This window comes from Paroedura picta, chromosome 18 (assembly GCF_049243985.1).
Source record: "Paroedura picta isolate Pp20150507F chromosome 18, Ppicta_v3.0, whole genome shotgun sequence".
In the NCBI taxonomy this organism is placed as follows: domain Eukaryota; kingdom Metazoa; phylum Chordata; class Lepidosauria; order Squamata; family Gekkonidae; genus Paroedura; species Paroedura picta.
In genome coordinates, this window is record NC_135386.1 from 3,197,579 (window position 1) to 3,217,003 (window position 19,425).

At 51.8% G+C, this 19,425-nt stretch overlaps 1 protein-coding gene across 5 annotated transcripts in view; it reads left to right on the forward strand.

Moving 5' to 3' along the window:
- SCAPER (S-phase cyclin A associated protein in the ER) overlaps positions 1–19,425 on the forward strand; it is a 121,594-nt gene that overhangs the window by 29,176 nt on the left and 72,993 nt on the right. For all 5 annotated transcript variants that reach the window (XM_077318168.1, XM_077318169.1, XM_077318166.1 and 2 more), the window contains 13 exons: positions 1,018–1,093; positions 1,512–1,629; positions 1,986–2,056; positions 3,637–3,813; positions 11,196–11,296; positions 11,401–11,517; positions 12,420–12,580; positions 14,771–15,033; positions 16,386–16,613; positions 16,829–16,993; positions 17,174–17,249; positions 17,416–17,533; positions 17,671–17,782. In XM_077318168.1, the coding sequence (XP_077174283.1) occupies positions 1,031–1,093; positions 1,512–1,629; positions 1,986–2,056; positions 3,637–3,813; positions 11,196–11,296; positions 11,401–11,517; positions 12,420–12,580; positions 14,771–15,033; positions 16,386–16,613; positions 16,829–16,993; positions 17,174–17,249; positions 17,416–17,533; positions 17,671–17,782 (1,770 nt within the window). In that variant the 5' untranslated portion in view covers positions 1,018–1,030. The remainder of the gene's footprint in view (positions 1–1,017; positions 1,094–1,511; positions 1,630–1,985; positions 2,057–3,636; positions 3,814–11,195; positions 11,297–11,400; positions 11,518–12,419; positions 12,581–14,770; positions 15,034–16,385; positions 16,614–16,828; positions 16,994–17,173; positions 17,250–17,415; positions 17,534–17,670; positions 17,783–19,425) is intronic.

Here is a 19,425-nt window from a genome sequence, read left to right on the forward strand (position 1 = left end):
TCTTCAGGCTTTGAGAAACCCCAGAAGTGGCGTGATCACTCAGAATAAGGTTCGGAGTCATAGTCTTACATATGCTCTCCCAGGGCCCTCCCCTTCCTACCCCCTCCAGGCCGATCGTCACCCATTTGGGGAGGGGACGGCGGTCGACATGACCGTACATGGTCAAATCACCCCATAAATGTTTAGCAAAATTTTTATATTAAAAAATTATGGACTCCCACCCATTTGGGGAACCCTTCCTGAAGCCCCAGGGTGGAGAACGCCTGCTGCAAGGACTTGTCTACAGATTATCAGTTTTTGTTCTGACGTAAGGGTTCCCCAGCTTTCTGAATCTTTGGCCACCTATGGAATTGGGAAACAGCATCTTGGGCGCAGCCGCAAAATGGCCGCCGCAGGAGGCGGGGCCAGTGACCAAACTGGCCGCAAGGTTTTACTTTCCGTCGCACAGTGAAGAGTCTTGGGCTGTGGCGTCAACCGTTGTTCTACTGGGGTAAAAGTCTGCTTGGGAAGGGAAGGGGGGAAATCAGTTAAAATCAGAGAAGAGGATCACGCTAGAACAGGGGTCCCCAAGGTGGTGCCCGGGGGCACCCACTGATTTGCGCCCCGTCTGGAAAAACTGCGCCCTGTTAAGAAACGACAGTATTAATCGTGTTTCAGAGATGGTCTATGGCAGCGGCATATACATTTCCGATTCCCGTTGCCCTTTTAGCCTCCCAAATAAAAGCCTCCCGGCCCTTTCCCTTCCTGACCTGCTGATTACAGCCCCCGCTTCCGTGAGCAATTCCCGTTTGCTGCGGTTTGCCTCGAAGACCCCGTGGGTCCCCGTCAGTCCCGAACCCGGTCTTGAACGAGCGAGCACGCCATTCACCCCCGCTTGTGTCTGTGGTGCGCGGCGTATTGTCTCGGCGATGCCGACTCAGCATCGCGGCGCATCATGTGGCTTTCCGTCCGAGAAGAAGCCCCGGAGACGTTGAGCCTCCCTTAAATTTTGAAACGCTTTGTTTTCCCGTTGCACAGCTATGACGACTCCATGGGGTCCTCCAAAAACACGATAAGCGAATCCGTGGAGGCGGAGGACGGCTATAACATGATGGTGAGTTTTGCGTGGGCGCGTTTGTGTTTGTGTGTGTGTGTGTGTGTGTGTGTGTGTGTGCGTTTTTTACAGTGACGATATTTTGAGAGCTCGGTTTTGTAAGCCCCACCTATTTGATAGCATGTCGCGGTGCGGGTCACGTATTAAGCCTTCGTATTTTGTGAAATTGACACAAAATGATTGTTAATAATTTGTTCTCTAAAATGCTGGCAGGGGCTCATAGGAATTGTAGTCCATGCACATCTGGAGGACCACAGGTTGACTACCCCTGCTCTAAAAGTTGGCTTAGTTTGAGAGAGGCCTTGGCCTGCACCTGGATAGAGCTGGGCTTTTAAACATACTTTCTCTCTCTCTGTCTCTGTCTCTCTCTCTCTCTCTCTCTGTCTCTCTCTGTCTCTGTCTCTCTCTCTCTTTCTAGGCGTCTTTCCAGCGTTCCAACAGCCACGACAAAGTCAGGAAAATAGTGGCCGAGGAGGGCCGAACGGCAAGGAATTTGATTGCGTGGAGCGTGCCCCTGGAGAGCAAAGAGGAAGACGGTGTGTATCAGCCGTTCATGGTCTCTGTCTTGGTGCAGCTAGATTGGAATCCAGAACCGGGTTTAAAAGCTGACGGGGTTTTTGGGGCGTCTGCTTCCGAGAGCCCGAGTTTCCTTCATCGGATAGCCAAGAGAGCTTTGACTCTCGAAAGCCGCCCCAACCGTCTCGTCTTAGATCCCAACAAGAAGAAAATACATAGGACCTGGGGTGGCCAACCTGCGGCTCTCCAGATGTCCCTCGACTACATGCTGGCAGGGGCTCCTGGGAATCGTAGTCCAGGGACATCTGGATTGCCCCAGGTTGGCCACCCCTGACGTAGACTGCGGTGCTGACCTAACTCTTCCCCCTCTTCTCAGGAAAGCCTAAGTGGCAGATTGGAGGAAAAGCCAAGAGAACCGCCCAAGGAGCTCACAAAACGACTAAACAGGTATCTGTCCCGTGTTTTCCAATTAGGCTGTTTAATAATAATTAGCCGCCTCCAGTTAAGCCTTATTAATGGGGATCTCCACTTCTGCCGGGCAGTGGGTGTTTTGTGGATGGCGCCCCGGCTGATTTCGTGAGCAGGTCGGTCGGCGATCTCTCGGTGTTATTTTTCTCGCTTCCATTGTGTGCCCGGCGGAACAGCTCCGCCCACACGTACACACAAATGCTTATCCTTCAAATAAAACTTGGTTGGCGTTAAAGCTGCCCCCGGACTCAAAAACTCCGTTCCACTACGAAATAGCGTTTAAATGCTCCCCATTAAAAGAAAAAAAAAATCGTCCCACTCAAAAGTTGGGGAGGGAGAGGGGGCGAAGCCTGTATCCTGATGCAGCGGCATATCCATTTCTCTCTCCCGGGGACGGAAGCCATTTATACTGATATTTCAAACCACGAAGCGATGAGGAAAGGGCAGCGTTAACACAAATACCCAACTGTTCCCCGTCAATAATTATACTATATTAAACACAAAGCCACAGAAGTACAGCGGTAAAGCGATAGCCGAGTCTCGCTAATGGGAACTTAACATCTTCCCTCCTGGGACCACTCAGTCGCTTTTTCACGCCGGGGCGGACCAGCAGAGAGGAGGTTCGTTAACATATGTCGGGGGAAATCTCCGATAATCAATTTTTTTCCAGGCCACTTTGACGCCCCACCTGCTCTCTGGGAGCAAGAAGCAGCCCTCGGCCGACTCATGTGTTTGTCCTGCTTTCTTGGGACTGGTTTTCCCCAGGATGGGCAGCAGAATTGTCAAACTACGGTGGAAATTTTAGCATGGAACTGATCTCAAGGGTTATTAGAAACATCCAGAGCTGGGGTGATATTCGGGGAGGGGCTGTGGCTCATTGGAAGAGCTTCTGCTTGGCATGCGGATGGTTCTCGGGTTCAGCCCCTGTCTCTTTCCTCCCCACCCGCCCTCGATAAGGATTGGGTTATGGCCGATGTGACGTGCTGGAGCGATTGGAGCGCCCAACTAGAATCGGGAAGGGAAGAAGGAGAGGAGTGCTGGTTTCTTATACCCCGCTTTTCACTACCCAAAGGAGGCCCAAAGCAGCTTACAAACCCCTTTCGCTTCCTCTCCCCCAAGACAGACACCCTGCGAGGGAGCTTCTAGGGAGAATTGCGTTGATCTAGAGTTCTTATTAAACGTGGGGTGAGTCTGCGCACTGCCGAAAATACGTAGATTTTTGTTTTTACTGTTGGAGAATCGTGTTCAGAAAGAAACAGTCTTCACAATAATGCATTTTCCAAAAAAAGATCATATAGGATTTTCCCCTGCGATAAACTGTAGTTGAAAATCTCCTTTAGATCAAGGCAGTCTAGCCCCTTGACAAAATGCCGGCCTCTTGTTTTCACGTTTTGTCCTGCCTTTCCTCCAAAGAGCTCAGGGTCCTTCCCTCCTGCAACGACCCTGTACGGTGGGTTGGACTGAGAAGGGGTCACGGCCCGCCTGAGCGTGCTTTGTGGCACAATGGGGACTCGAACTCGCATCCTCATCTCACACTCTTGTCGTTTCCCCCTTTTCAGAACACCACGTCGGCCGCCGGCGAGAAGAACTTTGACAAAAGCCCCACGAAAACCAGGCAGCCCCGGAAAGTGGACCTCAGGGCGCGTTACTGGGCTTTCCTGTTTGACAACCTGCGCCGCGCGGTAGATGAAATCTACGTCACCTGCGAGTCGGATCAGAGCGTGGTCGAATGCAAGGTACGAAGCTTTCTGCTGTCACGGTGTTTAGCTTTGTTGTGTTCGTGGCAATCGGCTTGCCTGAAAAGAATATGCAAAGTGACAGCTGCTGGTTTTGGGCTGTAATAAATGGAGAGCATCCACCTAGATCAGGGGTAGTCAAAGTGCGGCCCTCCAGATGTCCATGGACTACAATTCCCAGGAGCCCCTGCCAGCAAATGCGATGTGTGAATCAGCTTCATTGCAATGTAGGAATCAGCTTCATTGCAAAATATTGTATTTCAGATTACATGTCTGAGAGGGAAGCTTGCATGTGCATGCCACCATTTGATGGTACTCTCATCCGCTGATGTACTTTGGGCTGCACTTTGACTACCTCTGACCTAGATACACAGGGTCAGCCCTGGTTAGTATTTGGTTAGGAGACCAACCAAGGTTGTGGCCAACCACCTCGGCTCGTGTGCCCTAATCCAGATAGCCCAGCCTAGCCCAGTCTCATCAGACCACGGAAGTCAAGCAAGGTCTCCCCTGGTTAGTCCTTGAATGGGCGGACCAACAAGGAATTTTGCAGGGGCAGGTGGCAACAGCAAACCACCTCTAGATGCTGTTTCTGCTGGCTGCAGAGGAGAGGACGCGCAGTAATGGGTTTAAATTACAAGCACAATGATATAGGCTAGATATCGGGAAAACGTTTTTCACAGTCAGAGTAGTTCAGCAGTGGAATAGGCTGCCTAAGGAGGTGGTGAGCTCCCCCTCACTGGCAGTCTTCAAGCAAAGGTTGGATGTACACTTTTCTTGGATGCTTTAGGATGCTTAGGGCTAATCCTGCGTTGAGCAGGGGGTTGGACTAGATGGCCTCTATGGTCCCTTCCAACTCTATGATTCTATGATTCTGTGATTCTAAAGCCCTGCAGGGTCTCTGTGAGTCCCTTCCCACTTGTGGCAAAAGAAACGACAAGAAAAACAATGGAATGCCATGAATCAATTGTGGGTGAATCAGTAGACAGTTTTGTTCCCATCTCTGCATTGAGGTTAATTAGCAATAGCCCTTGGTCCTTCTGTTATTGGTTTTGAATTGCGGGCCCCCCCCCGAGGCAGAATCCAAAGAAACAGGACATGATCCCCGTCATGCCTTTCATTAGGAGGGAAGGACCCCAAATAAGAGCATGCAAGCTTTTCAAACCCACTTGAAGGCCCACCCGCCGTTAGGTCAGCTTTGAATCCGGCAGCAACTTTGGGTCCCAAAAATATTTCGGTTTTTGAGGGTCCTTGCTCCCGAGAGTCAAACGTAACCGTTCTGCTGCAAGCCATCAGGCCTGTCCTCTGAAACGCTCTTCTGCCTGACTCATGGGTCCTAACGATAAAAGGTATGGTTATGGAAAGGACACACTCTGATTTGTCTCGTTGGCGCTTTTCCCTTTTCGCCCTTCCATGCTCGTCGTCTCCTGTAGGTGGCACTGTTGGGACTCGGCCCTCGCCGTCTCCCTCTTTCGCTTCCTGTTTAATGTCTTAATCACGCATTGTTCCCATCGTGCAGAGATGACTATCGCTCTTCTCATTCCCTTGTCTCGGGGACAAGCGAGGGAGATTGATGGCCCCGTGTAAACAGTGTCTGGGTGGGACGTCGTCGTAAGTTGCCTCCCCCCCCCTCCCCGCCGGCAACGGAGATTTAGATGGAAAACAGGCGCGCAAGAGTGCTAGGTTTTCCCCAGCGGAACTGGAAGCTGGCTTGTTTCTTTATAACAATAGGCTTAAAAAAAAAAAACGACTTTAGGAATCATAAGACAGAAAAGACCCGGGAAAGCCAAGAGAATTCGGCATTTGGGAAATAATTGAAGGATTTGGATCAGTTTCTCGATTCAACGGCTTGCCAGTATGGCTTCCAGCTTCCACGTAGGGCCTGGAAGATCTCATGGAATTACAGGCCGTGTCTGGATTAGAGGGGGACTTGCCTTGGAGAAAGTCTCTGGTGCAGAGGTTGGGCTGTGTGACATTATACTGACGTCCCTCCCCAGGCTTCACTCCCCCCCCCAAAAAAAAATCACCAGAGCCCAGAGGAACCCAATTTCCAAAACCATCTCCAAGTCCAGAGGAACCCAATGGTCTGGTAATGGTCTGCTGGTGGTTGAGCATGAAGCCAACTGACCTCCGATCACGTCTATGGGGTTGGTAGCGCAAAGGAAAGTTTCTCCAGAATTGGCATCTCCAAATTGGGGACGGACTGGAGACCGTGGAGGTGGAGCCCAAGGAGGGGGAGACGACCTCACTTTCCCCATTCATAATGTTTTCTATCGATGTCGTTCTTCCTCTCTAAACTCTAAAACTCTAAAAAGAGCCAGTTTGGTGTAGTGGTTAGGAGTGCGGACTTCTAATCTGACATGCCGGGTTTGATTCTGCGCTCCCCCACATGCAGCCAGCTGGGTGACCTTGGGTTCGCCACGGCTCTGATAAAACTGTTCTGACAGAGCAGCGATATCAGGGCTCTCTCAGCCTCACCCACCTCACACGGTGTCTGTTGTGGGGAGAGGAATGGGAAGGCGACTGTAAGCTGCTTTGAGCCTCCTTCGGGTAGGGAAAAGCGGCATATAAGAACCAACTCTTCTTCTTCTCCTAAACTGCGTTGGGAGCTTTCGGCCGTGCAGCGTCCCAGAAACGTTTCTCTCCAAAATTCAAATGCGCATCGCAATAATTGTCCGGCGTTCGACGCCTCCCCGAAACAGCAGCATTCTCCGTTTGCTGGAGCCCGAGAGAGAACGCTCGTCGCATTTGCTCAGCAACAATACCGGTTGCGCGTGTGCCATTAGATGCGACGGGGGCGGAGGGCGGACTATTGATCCCGGTGTTGCCGAGGATACTGTTTATCGTCTTCGAAGGGGACACGGCTCCGGTGACTGTTCTGCGGTCGGAACGGCAGACGGAAAGGGTTGCTGCCGAGACGCAAACAGCGGGAGTCTGTCACAAGGAGACACGGCTGTCAGGCGTATAGTCTTTCCAGGCTCATGGCGGGCGTCTCGCTCGCCGGCTGATCTCCCTGGTTTGGAACCGAGCGGTTCGGAGCTGCGACGTTCGTATACGTTTGTAGAATGTAGTGTCAAAGTGTGAAAAATATACTGCGAATATAGAATCATAGAGTTGGAAGGGACCTCCTGAGTCATCTAGTCCAACCCCCTGCACTGTGCAGGACACTCACAACCCTATTGCTCATCCACTGCCACCTGCCACCCCCTTGAGCCTTCACAGGATCAGCCTCTCCGTCAGATGGCTACCTAACCTCTGTTTAAAAATTTCTAAAGAGGAAGAACCCACCACCTCCCGAGGAAGCCTGTTCCTCTGAGGAACCGCTCTGACTGTCAGGAACTTCTTCCGGAGGTTTTGATGGAATTTCTTTTGATTGCAATGATGTGGCAACCCGCTCCCCTTTTTTGTTTTGTTTTCCCCAGCCTACGATCAAGCTTCTCTTCCAGGTTTGGTCCTTTGTTCAGAACACTCGGAATAGTCCTTTGTGGAAGTCGGGATCAAATCTCAAAAGGCTCCTCCCCCCTTAAGAAGCGTCACCGCAAAACAGCCCCACCAGCCCCCGATCTAAGCACCTTAGGGCCTAATCCGTCAGGGAATTCCACACAGACAGGCCTGTTACATAATTTTCCCAGACACTGAACACCCCGTTCCGATGGGGAGCCTGCGCAGAACGGCATGAATAAATATTTCAGCTCAGGCCCAAGAATCAAATTACGAGATACTCGGGGAACCTCGGGTTTCTCAGGACATGTGACTCCCGCTGCCTTAAACAGAAATAATCGTATGCCGAACTGGAGCCTGAAAAGAAAGCATCCTCTGATTCCTTTTGTTGAGTTTTTGCTGGAATCTCTGAGCTGGGAGGACTGGGGAGGAGATGGGCCGCAGGGGTGGGGGGGGCACTCGTTGGGGTTTGTCCGGTGCTCCTCTCGAGGCAGTTTTGCGATTGTGACATCCATCCTCTTTCCCCTGCACGCTTTCTTTCTTATCTGTTGTTGATGCTGCTCCGGATTCAGTTTCAGAAATGCTAGTCAAGGTCGCCGGGGAAAAGCCAGAAGAGAAAGAGCCGGAGGGGGGAGGGACAAAGACCTTTTTAAAAAAGCGACCCACCCGTTTAACAGGTTGTATTCCGTGTCGTGCTTCTGCGTTCGACTCGTGCCCAAGCGGTGCGTTTAAGATGCTGATTTTTAAAAGGAAAGGGGATCTACAGCTCGGTACGGACGGCTCTCCTGTGGGCATTGCATCGGAATACTCATGTGCAGGAGTCGGCACCTGAAAACCCTGCCCTCACGTCCCGTTGTTTAGTTGTGCTGTTTGCGGAGAGCTTCCAACGTAGGGGAAGGCCCCCCCGAACGGAACGCAGTAAACCAGCTTTTCCCAGCTTTTTAACCGTTGAGAAATCCCCGGGGCGTTCTTCACGCTTCAAGAAACCCCAGAAGGGGCGCAATCGTGCAGAATGTGGCTGGGAAGCAAAAGCTGTGTCCATGCCCACCTGCGGCCCCTCCCCTCCCCACCCCCTCCAGGCCCCTCATTGGCCATTTCGGAGGAGAGGGTGGGACCACCAGGCCCTGTATCACACAATAGACATGTAACGAATTTTTATTAAAATTTTCCGTCAGGAAAACCCTTCCGGGGCTGTCAACAAACCTCAGGGTTCCACAGAACGCTGGTTGAGAAAGCCTGCCTTTAATCTACCGCCCGACCCAGTTGAGACCTTCCAAGCCTTCTGTTCTCTTGTACATCAGACCTTTTAACGTAGAAGGAATAAACGTGCCAGTGATGTTATACTGGCGGTATAAGGGAAGCAAGCATATCTAAAGCTGTCTAGTGCCCCCCGGCTTTTCTCTCTCCTTCCCGGTCCCCTGCTCCCTTCTTGAAGAATTAGCGTCGGATGCCCTTGACCTTGACTGGGAGCTTGGGAATTTGCCCCGGAGTTTGGACTTTTATAGAGCCGAACGCGTCCTTCTCCGTGAAAGTCCCTTTCTGAGCCTCAGTGCCTTCTCAAATGCTACGTTGCTGTTCCCCCTTCCCCTTTCTTTCCACCCCTCCGGCACCATAGGGGATATCTTGCCGCGCTGAGGACAGTAGGGGAACCAGAGAGCTCCTATTGACGGGCGAGACCCCCGTGGGCCCGGCGCTCCGGGATTGTGTGTCAGGACGACAGAGGGATGGCGCCAACCGTCCCGCCGTGTGCGCCAGTCGCGAGAATTAATTACCGCCCAATCGAATCCGTCGCAGCCAATTGGTAAACTAATTGGTAATTTTAGCCGTACATCTATCTGCCGTTATCTGGATGCCTGTAACAACGCTTGAGAGCCCCTTTTGTTCGGCTGCCTCCCGCCCGGGCAAAATGGCCTTCATAGCTTTAGGGGGGAAAGATGTGCATCAGCGGAGGCCCGGGCCACTCCGGCAGCTTGTCTTGTTTGTATTCCCTTGTTCGTAAAACAGGACTTGGGTTTCAGCGGCATGGCAGGGCTGCGATAAATTTCGGATAACCCCGGAGCGGAGCATTCCTCGAGGCCGGCTTCGAGAAGCTGTAAAAAACACGGTTTCCGCACACCGACCGGCCCCTGGAAATAGAATTCGTGTTTTCAGGCAGTTTAAAATTTGTAAGGAGAGGCGGACCGAGAGGTCAGGGCTTTGCAAAAAAAGAAGAAGAAAAGGGAGTCTCGATTTCAGCGCGTTGATGGGTCTGTGTCAACCGTCTGGAGACGCCTCTGTGTTTAGCTAGGAACTATGAGTTTGTCAGAACTCTCTGGGAGATCGTGAGCAGACCGTAGGGCAGGGAATCCCGACCTACAACATGGATGCTGCCTTAAAATGGCTTCTGAGATTTACCTTGTGCTGTGAAGGTAAAGCTGCTACACCGATCAAATCTCCAATGCTTAGTCGGCATCCTTGCTCTGCCCACTTTCTAGAAACACCTGGGCAGGTGCTGGCAGGTACCCGCATCCCCCAAATTGGGGGAGATTGGTCGTGGAACCCGTTTCGTCACTGCAGGAAACCTGAACTCTTGGTTGGTTGGTTTGCGATGACAACACAGGGCATGTGGCCGTTCCCAATAGAAATAATTTACTGTAGGTATCTAAATAGGTGCCTGGATCAGGTTCATTCCTACTCCTCCCTCCTTTCCCCGGAAATTCAGAAGTCTGTCCCTGTGGCTTATACTGAATCCAACCATTGGAGGGGGAACTGCTCACTGGGGAGACGGGGATGGTGAAGAAAGGGAATCTCTGTTGGCTTTGAAGTCCATGTAACAAGAAATAGCTATTAGCACGTGAGAAAGACCCGATATTCCCAGAGGCGTCAAAAAATGAGCACTGTGGCGACTGATGCAAACGTTTCAGTGATGCATTCTGGACTGACCGTTGTTCCTTTTCCCTTTCGGTGGCGTGGCCCGTGAAGCTGCAGCAAAACATTTATTTGGGCTGTAAAAGGGGGAGCGGGGAAGGACCGCGAGGTCAGAACAGGGAGCGGAGCGCTCGCATTATTTGCTTAGCCGCCTCTGCGTTTTGGATTACAGCGTCTTTGGGTCTGCACGTGACTGGGCATGGCTTTTGATCCCGTATTTTGGGGAGGGGAGGGGAAATATCCGGGCCAGCAAACCACCGAGTCTGTTGGAATGGGCCTAATTCTGACAACTCCTCGTTCGGTCGTGCTTCGCAATTCAAATGGCAATCTTCAAGTGGAACTTTTTAAATGTGCGTGCTACTTCTAAGTAGACCCTCTGGCCGTGAAATGAATTGCGTAAACTGGATCGGAGAGCCCCATCCCTTTTAAAATGCAGTTCCCCTTGACACGTATGGTTTTCCCTTCTGCCTGGTGAGGCATCTTCTTTCCGGATCAGGGCGGCCCGATTGTGTTCTCTTAGCTCGTGAGCAAGGCCAGGGTTGCCCTCTGTGGTTCACCTCTCCTGCCACCCCTCTGTGTGCCTTTCCCTGCCTCCTGGCTGGCCATGCCTCCACCACCCATGCTCTCAGCTTCCCAGCATTAATGAAGAACTGTGCAGGGGGTACCCAGAGGCATCACTCCTGGTGGCCCCAGCAGCTGCATGGCCCCGGCCAGCACGGATGGGGAAGGGGCTGCCGTGTGCACGGGGAGCAGGAGGACTTGCGAGTAGCGGGAGGTGGAAGCGGACACGAGGGGTTGGTCAGCCCCAGTCTGCAGCTTCTAGCCAGTGAATTTTCCACCACGGCAGCCGAAATGCTCCCCCAGCATCCTTTGCGAAGAATTGGGAACGCCCTGTCCGCTAGTCCGGCTCTTTTTGCGTTGAACAAATGCTCTTTTCTGTTTTGCCTTTCTATTTTGTCTCGAACGAATGCTATTTCCCTTTTTCTCGTGGGTGGGGTGGGCTTTTGGACCGTGGATGATTTCTGTTTGTTTCCTAGGAGGTCCTGATGATGCTGGACAATTACGTGAGGGACTTCAAGGCTTTGATCGACTGGATACAGCTGCAGGAGAAACTGGAGAAGACGGATGCCCAGAGCAGGTGACCCGAATAACGTTTCCATCCGCTCGGGCCCCTTTTCCTTCTCTCTTCCTGCTCGGCATCGTTTTGCTAACCTTCCTCGGTGCTCTGTGTTGAATTTGCAGGCCTACTTCTCTGGCCTGGGAAGTGAAGAAGATGTCCCCGGGACGCCACGTAATTCCAAGCCCGTCCACGGACCGAATCAACGTCACCTCCAGTGCTCGCAGGAGTCTGAATTTCGGGTATGGCAAGCCAGACCGTCTTTCTCTTAGTCTGACAACGGAAGCGGAGCCGTTTCAGAGAGGTCCGAACGGTCGTTAAGTTCCCTCGAGCCAGGATGCTGGTTTGTATCACAGCTCAACCAGCGTTCGGCAGTCCGGCCTAAGATGCAAGGATTGTGAAAAATACCAGGCTGCTATTAAATCTGTTAGGCAGTCAGATGCCTGGTAGTGCAGGGTTTAAACCTCATCTCCACCCCGTCTCCTGGCCCTGATCAGAAGGATGATAAACGATAGAAATTAGTAAGAAATATTAGGTTTTAAAAGTTTTTAAAATGACACCGTGAAACCGGTTTCCGTCCCCAAAGGAGAAAAAAGAGGGGAGAGTAAGAAATTCATTCAAATAATGATTTCGTCAGACGGGTTGCATCCAGGAAGGCCTGTAGACTATAAAGGCTGTGCTTTGGTACCCCCGTGTATTTGGTTTTTGCGATGCAGCGGGGAAATCTTGTGCCAAAGCACTGTTCAAGAAGTCTCAATATTGATTGGAATTGGGGGTCTATATGAATCCAGAAAAAAAAACCCAAAGGATGTTTGGTACAGTGCCGGATCTCCTTGCAAGCTTCTCCTTGCAAGCTTCTCCTTGCAAGCTTATTTATTTATTTATTTATTTATTTATCATACTTATATACCGCCCTCCCCGGAGGCTCCCCGGAGGCTTGTCCAGCCCTGGTTCTAGAAGGCCGAATCGAATCAGGGCGGAACCTTATCGCTCCAGGCCTTCCGCCAGTGACTTCGAGTTGCGCATTGGTGGCTCATGTGGCAACGTGGGGCAATGCGGTCTTCTCAGTCTGAGCTGCACAAGCGAGAAGAGGTGCAAATGCTTCACCAGCGTGGCGTTTTCTCTCCCCCACCGCCTTCCTCAGGACTCCCTCTGCAGCAGGGACTTCGAACCGCCTGGCTCCCTCGGGGGTCAGCTGGGCAGACAAGGTGAAGGCGAGCCACACGGCGGCCACCTGCGCATCGGAGACGGCCACGAGGCAAGCCTGCACGCCGACGCCAGCGCCGAAACCTTCGCGGAGAAACGGTAAATATCCGGTCAGCCGGAAAAACCCGGCAGTTGAAATGCAGGAGGCCGGTTGAAACCAAGTGTTCTGTTGGAGCCGTGGGGGGGGGGGGGATGCGTTCCCCGTTTTACACTTGGAATGTATTTAGTTCTTCATCCAGGGGGTCTGGGACCACCATATCTGCGGGATCACCTTTTCTTCAGTGCCCCCCTTTTGGCTCGATGGTCAAGCGACCAAAATCGACGGATTATTATAAAGAGATAAAATTGGCCTCTGCTAAGTGAGGTCAGGGCCCTGAGCCCTTGAGGTTTTTCCGCCTGGCCTGTGACTGAGGCTGGCCTCTCCGCCCAAACCCACCCATCAAAATGCGGAAGGGCAGTAGATAAATCCAATAATTTACACCTGCATCACTGTTCCCTGTCCCTAAATATAGGAAGGGTTTTCGATGGCATGAGCGCCAGGTATTTTAGATTATTGTAATTGTAACCTTATTGGCATTTTATATTTATAAAGAGGCCCAGTTTGGTGTCGTGGTTAGGAGTGCAGACTTCTAATCTGGCATGCCGGGTTCGATTCTGCGCTCCCCCACATGCAGCCAGCTGGGTGACCTTGGGCTCCCCACGGCACTGATAAAACTGTTCTGACCGAGCAGTGATATCAGGGCTCTCTCAGCCTCACCCACCCCACAGGGTGTCTGTTGTGGGGAGAGGAAAGGGAAGGCGACTGTAAGCTGCTTTGAGACTCCTTTGGATAGGGAAAAGCGGCATATAAGAACCAACTCTTCTTCTATACATTATCGATATGCATGTATGTCAAAATTTGTGAGTCGCCCTGAGCCGTCGGGAAGGGCGGCATATAAATGGAATTATTAATAACAGCAAGGATGTATGTGATTTCTTTTTTTAAAGACATCCTGGCAGGCTTTTTAGACGTCATGCCCCTCTGGGACCACTCGTTTATTTCAAGCTGAGATTTCACAGGTTTAGAAATGACCTCTCAAGAGCAGCGTAGGTAGACTTTTGTCTCGGTAGAGACAGGGAATAAAAGAACAAGGTTAAAAGCGCTAATGGATGTTTTTTTGGAGGGAGGGGGGAATAGAGCCCAGGTGGCATCTCATCTTGTAGCTTTTCTTTTGTTTGAAAAGTCTAGAGAAGAGAGATTCTTGTGCTGGAAACTGGGGAAGGGCAGAGCCCCTCCGAGAGGAACTGGGCCAACAGCACTTCTGCAAGTGATCTCAGAAGCCCCACCAGTTTTACGCGAGAGTAATCCCATGAATAGCAATGGGACTGCTTCAGGATAAGTCAGTTTGGGATTGCTTCACCTTTTGCATCAGCCCTATGTAAAGGGAGGCCTGACTTGGGCAGAGTTTGGTCCTGGCTAGGATTTGCGTGGGAGGCTTTTAAGAAAGTCCAGGGTCACGAGCGACCACCTCTGCAACATCTCTTTTGAAAACCCTGCAGAGTCGCCATGCAACTTGAAGGCGATTTTTTTTTTTTAATGCCTGCTTTTGGGAATTCTGCTTGAGACGGCTTACAAATTAGGACAACCCGACTGTTTTCAAAACAAGCTGCAAAAATGACCCCTCCGATAGACGTTTCCACACAGACGGCAGTGCCGATAAGGGCGGTCTACAAATCTGATCATTAATAAGTGGCATATAAAACTCTCTCTAAAGCAGTAGCAGACCTTTTAAAAAGCCCGGTCATTAAAAGCTCCTGTAAAAAGGTGGGTTTGGGCCCAGGGGCTAAAATAAAAAAGTGGTTCCTAATCTAAGGGGAGAACTTTCCAGAGTTGTGGTGCAACCACCGAAAATGCCCCGTTACCTCTGGAGGCGGAACACAGAGAACGGGGTTTGAGGAGTGGAGCTTAATCGGAAAGCTTGTCAGCGTGGGAGGAGATGCTCTTTCAAGCTCCCATCTTGAGACCTTTTTGCTTTGGTCATCTGTAATAGTTTTAAAGCACAATACAGTTGAAGAAGAAGAAGAAGAAGAAGAGTTGGTTCTTATATGCCGCTTTTCCCTACCCGAAGGAGGCTCAAAGCGGCTTACAGTCGCCTTCCCTTTCCTCTCCCCACAACAGACACCCTGTGGGGTGGGAGAGGCTAACTCCTAACCACTACACCAAACTGGCTCTCTTGTTCCTCCTGTCTCTATAAAGAGCCGTACTGCATCAGGTTTGCAACGTCTTGGCTTTTTAATAATATGCCGCAGAGCGAAAGGACGCCGAAGGTTGGGAAACGGTCCAGCGCGGGAGGCCGGTGAGGTCCAAATCTTCCGCCCTGGCAACGAAAACGAATTCGGCCACGGAACTGTCAAAGATGCAGGACGATAGTAACAAGGAGAACGTCGCCCTACGGCTAGCAGACCACAAGCAGAAGGGCCTGTTGACGGAAGAGGCTGTATCGAAAAGCGCAGAGCCCATCCTGAAAGAGTCGGGATCCCTGTTCGAACACCCTCTTGCGGAAAGGACTCAAGTAAGTGATATTTTTTTGGGGGGGGGGGGGTTGTATTCCCAAACGCCACTCCCTGCTCTGGTTCTGCCCCCAAGAACTTCAGGCACTTCCTGAGCCGGAATTGGCTGCCCGAAGTCAACGTAGCAAATGAACAGAGCAAAAGTGAAGGTCTGGCCATTTATCCTCAAATCTTTTCTCTTTGGGCCTGGCTAGAAAGAACCGTGTGAATCATAGAGCCACAGAATCTGCTCCGGTACATTTTTACTAGATTCCAAAGTTGTTTTAGAATGCTCTCTGGACAATGCCATGGTTTGCCTTCATTCTGCTCTTGGAAATATATTTTATTTTGCACAGAGGTGGAGCACTTGGGTAGTGTAAGCAGGCCTCCGCAACATCCCATCACACTGTCGTATCAATTATTTTTGTCGACCTTCCTTTAAAAAAAAAAAAGACAGAAATAAAAAGTCCGGGTCCCGTAGATTATTGACCTGGAAGTTAAATTTTAATGGGCTGATTTTGAAGTCCTGCTCTTTCTAAAGGGTTTTTATTAGGTATTATTAGAAGGCAAATGAATATTTTTATGAGCTGTATAGTTTTAAACGGGCTACAGCTAAATATCACCGCCTTGCCTCTGGAACATGACGTTGTAAAGGATTTATTAGGCCTTGGATTCCCTCGGTGAGTTTATATTTAAGAAGGGCATCTAGAAGTTGCTGAAGGAAAAGTTTCTGTTAATTTATGGCCAGGCAGAATTTGTTGAATCTGCCAATGAGTCTGGGGAGAAGTGTTTTGGGAAAATCCAGTGTAGCCAGAGCCAAAAGAAAATGGAATGTCCTACACCAGTGTCGGGATAGAGGGAAGTTGAGGAAGAATTGGGAGAATTGGGACCAGTGGTTCATCTAGCTCGGAATTCTGTTTCAAACCGTTTCCTCGGAAGGGCTGACCGACAGACCTAAGAGGTCAAGACCTCTGTGAACGTTTTGTGGTAGGTTTGTGACAGGTATCCCCTGGCAACCAGTGAGGGTGGGTTAGGGGACTTCTGGCAGCAAATGAAGGCCTAGGCCTGTGCTTCCGGCAACTCAGTGACGTCACTTCCTGTGCACACCTGAAGTGATGTCATCACGCCCCCGGCGGCATAGGCATGATCTGGCGTGTGGGCAAAAACTGCGTGGTAGAAGCCATTTTTGCCATAGAGTTTTTGCCCAGATACCAGAGTGTCCACGCCTCGCCAGCGATGTGGTGACATCATTTCTGGCGTAAGCCCGAAGTGACGTGGCTAGCACCAGAGGCCTAGGCCTCAGTCTGCTGCTGATAAGTCCCCCTCTGGCCCTGCCCCAGAGCAGTGGATTAACCCCACACGTGTACTGTCTTAGTTCACAGGCCGCGTCTTAGAGGACCTCAAGCTCTCCGACAACAAAGTCTCACAAGAAGGTTCTCCGCAGTCACCTCCCGACGTGCCCATGCTTCTCATTGACACCGAACACGTTGCTAAAAGCCCCCAGGCTGCCCCAGTCGTTTCCGCCCCTTCCCCTAGCGGAGAGGAGACTCAGGCAGAGAAAAACAAGGCGGAGAACGAAATGGACCCCACGGATATTTCCAACGTGAGTCCTTGTCCATTGCCCAGAGGGGTCGAAATGCCTAATCCAGCATGGTCCTGCTTCCTTGGAGCATGGGGGCTGGGGGTGGGGCTGCCCTCTTGGAGGTCGGGTCACTTGGGGACCCGATGACCTCATCGTATCAATGCTACGTGATCCCGTAGCATCGCGGCAATCTCCTTCCGGGTTTCAGTCCCGTTCTCGTTTGGGGCTTTCCCTAGTCGATGGCCGAGGTTCTCGCGAAGAAGGAGGAGCTGGCCGACCGCCTGGAGAAGGCCAACGAAGAAGCCATCGCCAGCGCCATCGCCGAGGAGGAACAGCTGACCCGAGAGATCGAAGCCGAGGAGAACAACGACATCGAGACGGACAACGACAGCGACTTCTCGGTTGAGTTGCCGGTTCCTTGTTTCGAATTTGCGTGTTCGTTGGAGTTGCGCTTCTGAGGCACAAAAGGGGCAGCCTGGTAGCTGGAACGTCTAAATTTTATTAATTCCGCGTCGTTCCTTCTTTGCGCGGTTCTAGGTTTAAGCTTCGATCTTCTAAAGTTCTGTTTCTGTGTGATTTAGGCCAGCATGGGCAGCGGAACCATCTCTTTCTGCGGCATTTCCATGGACTGGAACGACGTCCTGGCGGATTACGAAGGTAAACGTTCCTGTGCAGAAATAACCCCATCCAATCACCAGGCTGGAGAAGTAGCGTCCCTCTCCGCCTGCCCAAAACATGCTTCGAAGAGCCTTCTGACCCTCCCGTTTTGGTGGGCCCGCTTGTGGATCCTTGGCCTTTATTAAGGGGATCTTTTCACGCGCAGCTCGTGAATCGTGGCGCCAGAACAACTCTTGGGGTGACATTGTGGAGGAAGAACCGGCTCGGCCGCCCGGCCACGGCATACACATGCACGAGAAGCTCTCCTCGCCGTCACGGAAAAGGTCTCCCGTCTTTGAATGCTTGATTAGATTAGTCTTGGTAAAATTAACCCAATGGCTCTTGCGAGGTGAACAGAAGCATTGCAGGGGAGTGCTTTTTGGTCTCATTGGGTGTCTCCCGGTGTGTTTTGTTTCGCAAGGACGATAGCAGAGTCGAAAAAGAAACACGAAGAGAAGCAGATGAAGGCCCAGCAGCTGCGGGAGAAACTGCGGGAAGAGAAGACGCTCAAACTTCAGAAATTAATGGAGCGGGTGAGTGGGCCCCGTGGGGGAGTGGCTGCGAATGTATTGTTTCCAGGGTTCCCCCACCCTTTGGGGGCCGTGGGCACCTTTGGAATCCTGGCACAGCGGGGCGAGCTCAGCCTCAAAACGGCCGGCACAAAATGGCTGCCTGTGGAGGCGGAGCCAGCCACGGAATGCCTGACACGCCTTCGACCGCGCAGCGAAGATCCTTATTTTAAAAAATCTGCGCAGCCAGTCAGAAGCCTTGCTGAAGATAAGCCCCCATCTAGCCCCACCCACTTCCCCAGAAACACATCTTTAGCCGTTTGGGGAGAGGGCGGGGCAGGCCGACATTACCATCTACGGTCAGATCACCTCGAAATGCGTAATAAATTTTAAAAACCTATAAATATCTAATTAATCCCCACCCATTCGAGAAAGCCTTCCCGGGCCGTTAAGGGTTTCACAAAGCCCTAGTTGAATCGCCCAGGTATTGTGGAAAGACCAGTCTCCCCATTTTGCTGATCTTTGTCTTCCTTCCTGCCAATGTTCTCCCGGCAGGAGAAAGACGTCAGTAAACGTCCCCCTTGGCTCCAGCGTTTGCGCGATCGTCTTCTATTAAGCGGGGCGGGAGCTTTTGTCTCGTGAGGTGGAACATGACATATCGCCCTTTAAAATTGTCGACAACCATTAAACACGGTGTGATTGCCAGCTCATGGAAATGATGGGAGATTTACAGCGTCTCTCCTGCTAACGCCATTTTTATTATGATTGACAGGCCTGGGAAGGCCTCAGGAATCCTGCTTGGTTCTCGTCAGCTTACGGCAACCAACATTCCCCCAGCTAGGTTTTATGTTGGTGTTTGCGGCAGACTCTAAGCAGAAAGACAGGCTGCGGTCTTAGGATTAGGGGAGGGACTGTGGCTCAGGGGCAGAGCCTCTGCTTGGCAGGCAGAAGGTCCCCGGTTCAATCCCCGGCATCTCCAGTTAAAGGACCAGGCAGGAGGGGATGGAAAAGGCCTTGATCTGGGACCCTGGCTCAGGGGCAGAGCCTCTGCTTGGCAGGCAGAAGGTCCCCGATTCAATCCCCGGCATCTCCAGTTAAAGGACCAGGCAGGAGGGGATGGGAAAGGCCTTGATCTGGGACCCTGGCTCAGGGGCAGAGCCTCTGCTTGGCAGGCAGAAGGCCCCAGGTTCAATCCCCGGCATCTCCAGTTAAAGGACCAGGCAGGAGGGGATGGGAAAGGCCTTGATAAGGACCCTGGCTCAGGGGCAGAGCCTCTGCTTGGCAGGCAGGAGGTCCCAGGTTCAATCCCCGGCATCTCCAGCTAAAGGACCAGGCAGGAGGGGATGGGGAAGGCCTTGATCTGGGACCCTGGCTCAGGGGCAGAGCCTCTGCTTGGCAGGCAGAAGGCCCCAGGTTCAATCCCCGGCATCTCCAGTTAAAGGACCAGGCAGGAGGGGATGGGAAAGGCCTTGATAAGGACCCTGGCTCAGGGGCAGAGCCTCTGCTTGGCAGGCAGGAGGTCCCAGGTTCAATCCCCGGCATCTCCAGCTAAAGGACCAGGCAGGAGGGGATGGGGAAGGCCTTGATCTGGGACCCTGGCTCAGGGGCAGAGCCTCTGCTTGGCAGGCAGAAGGTCCCAGGTTCAATCCCCGGCATCTCCAGTTAAA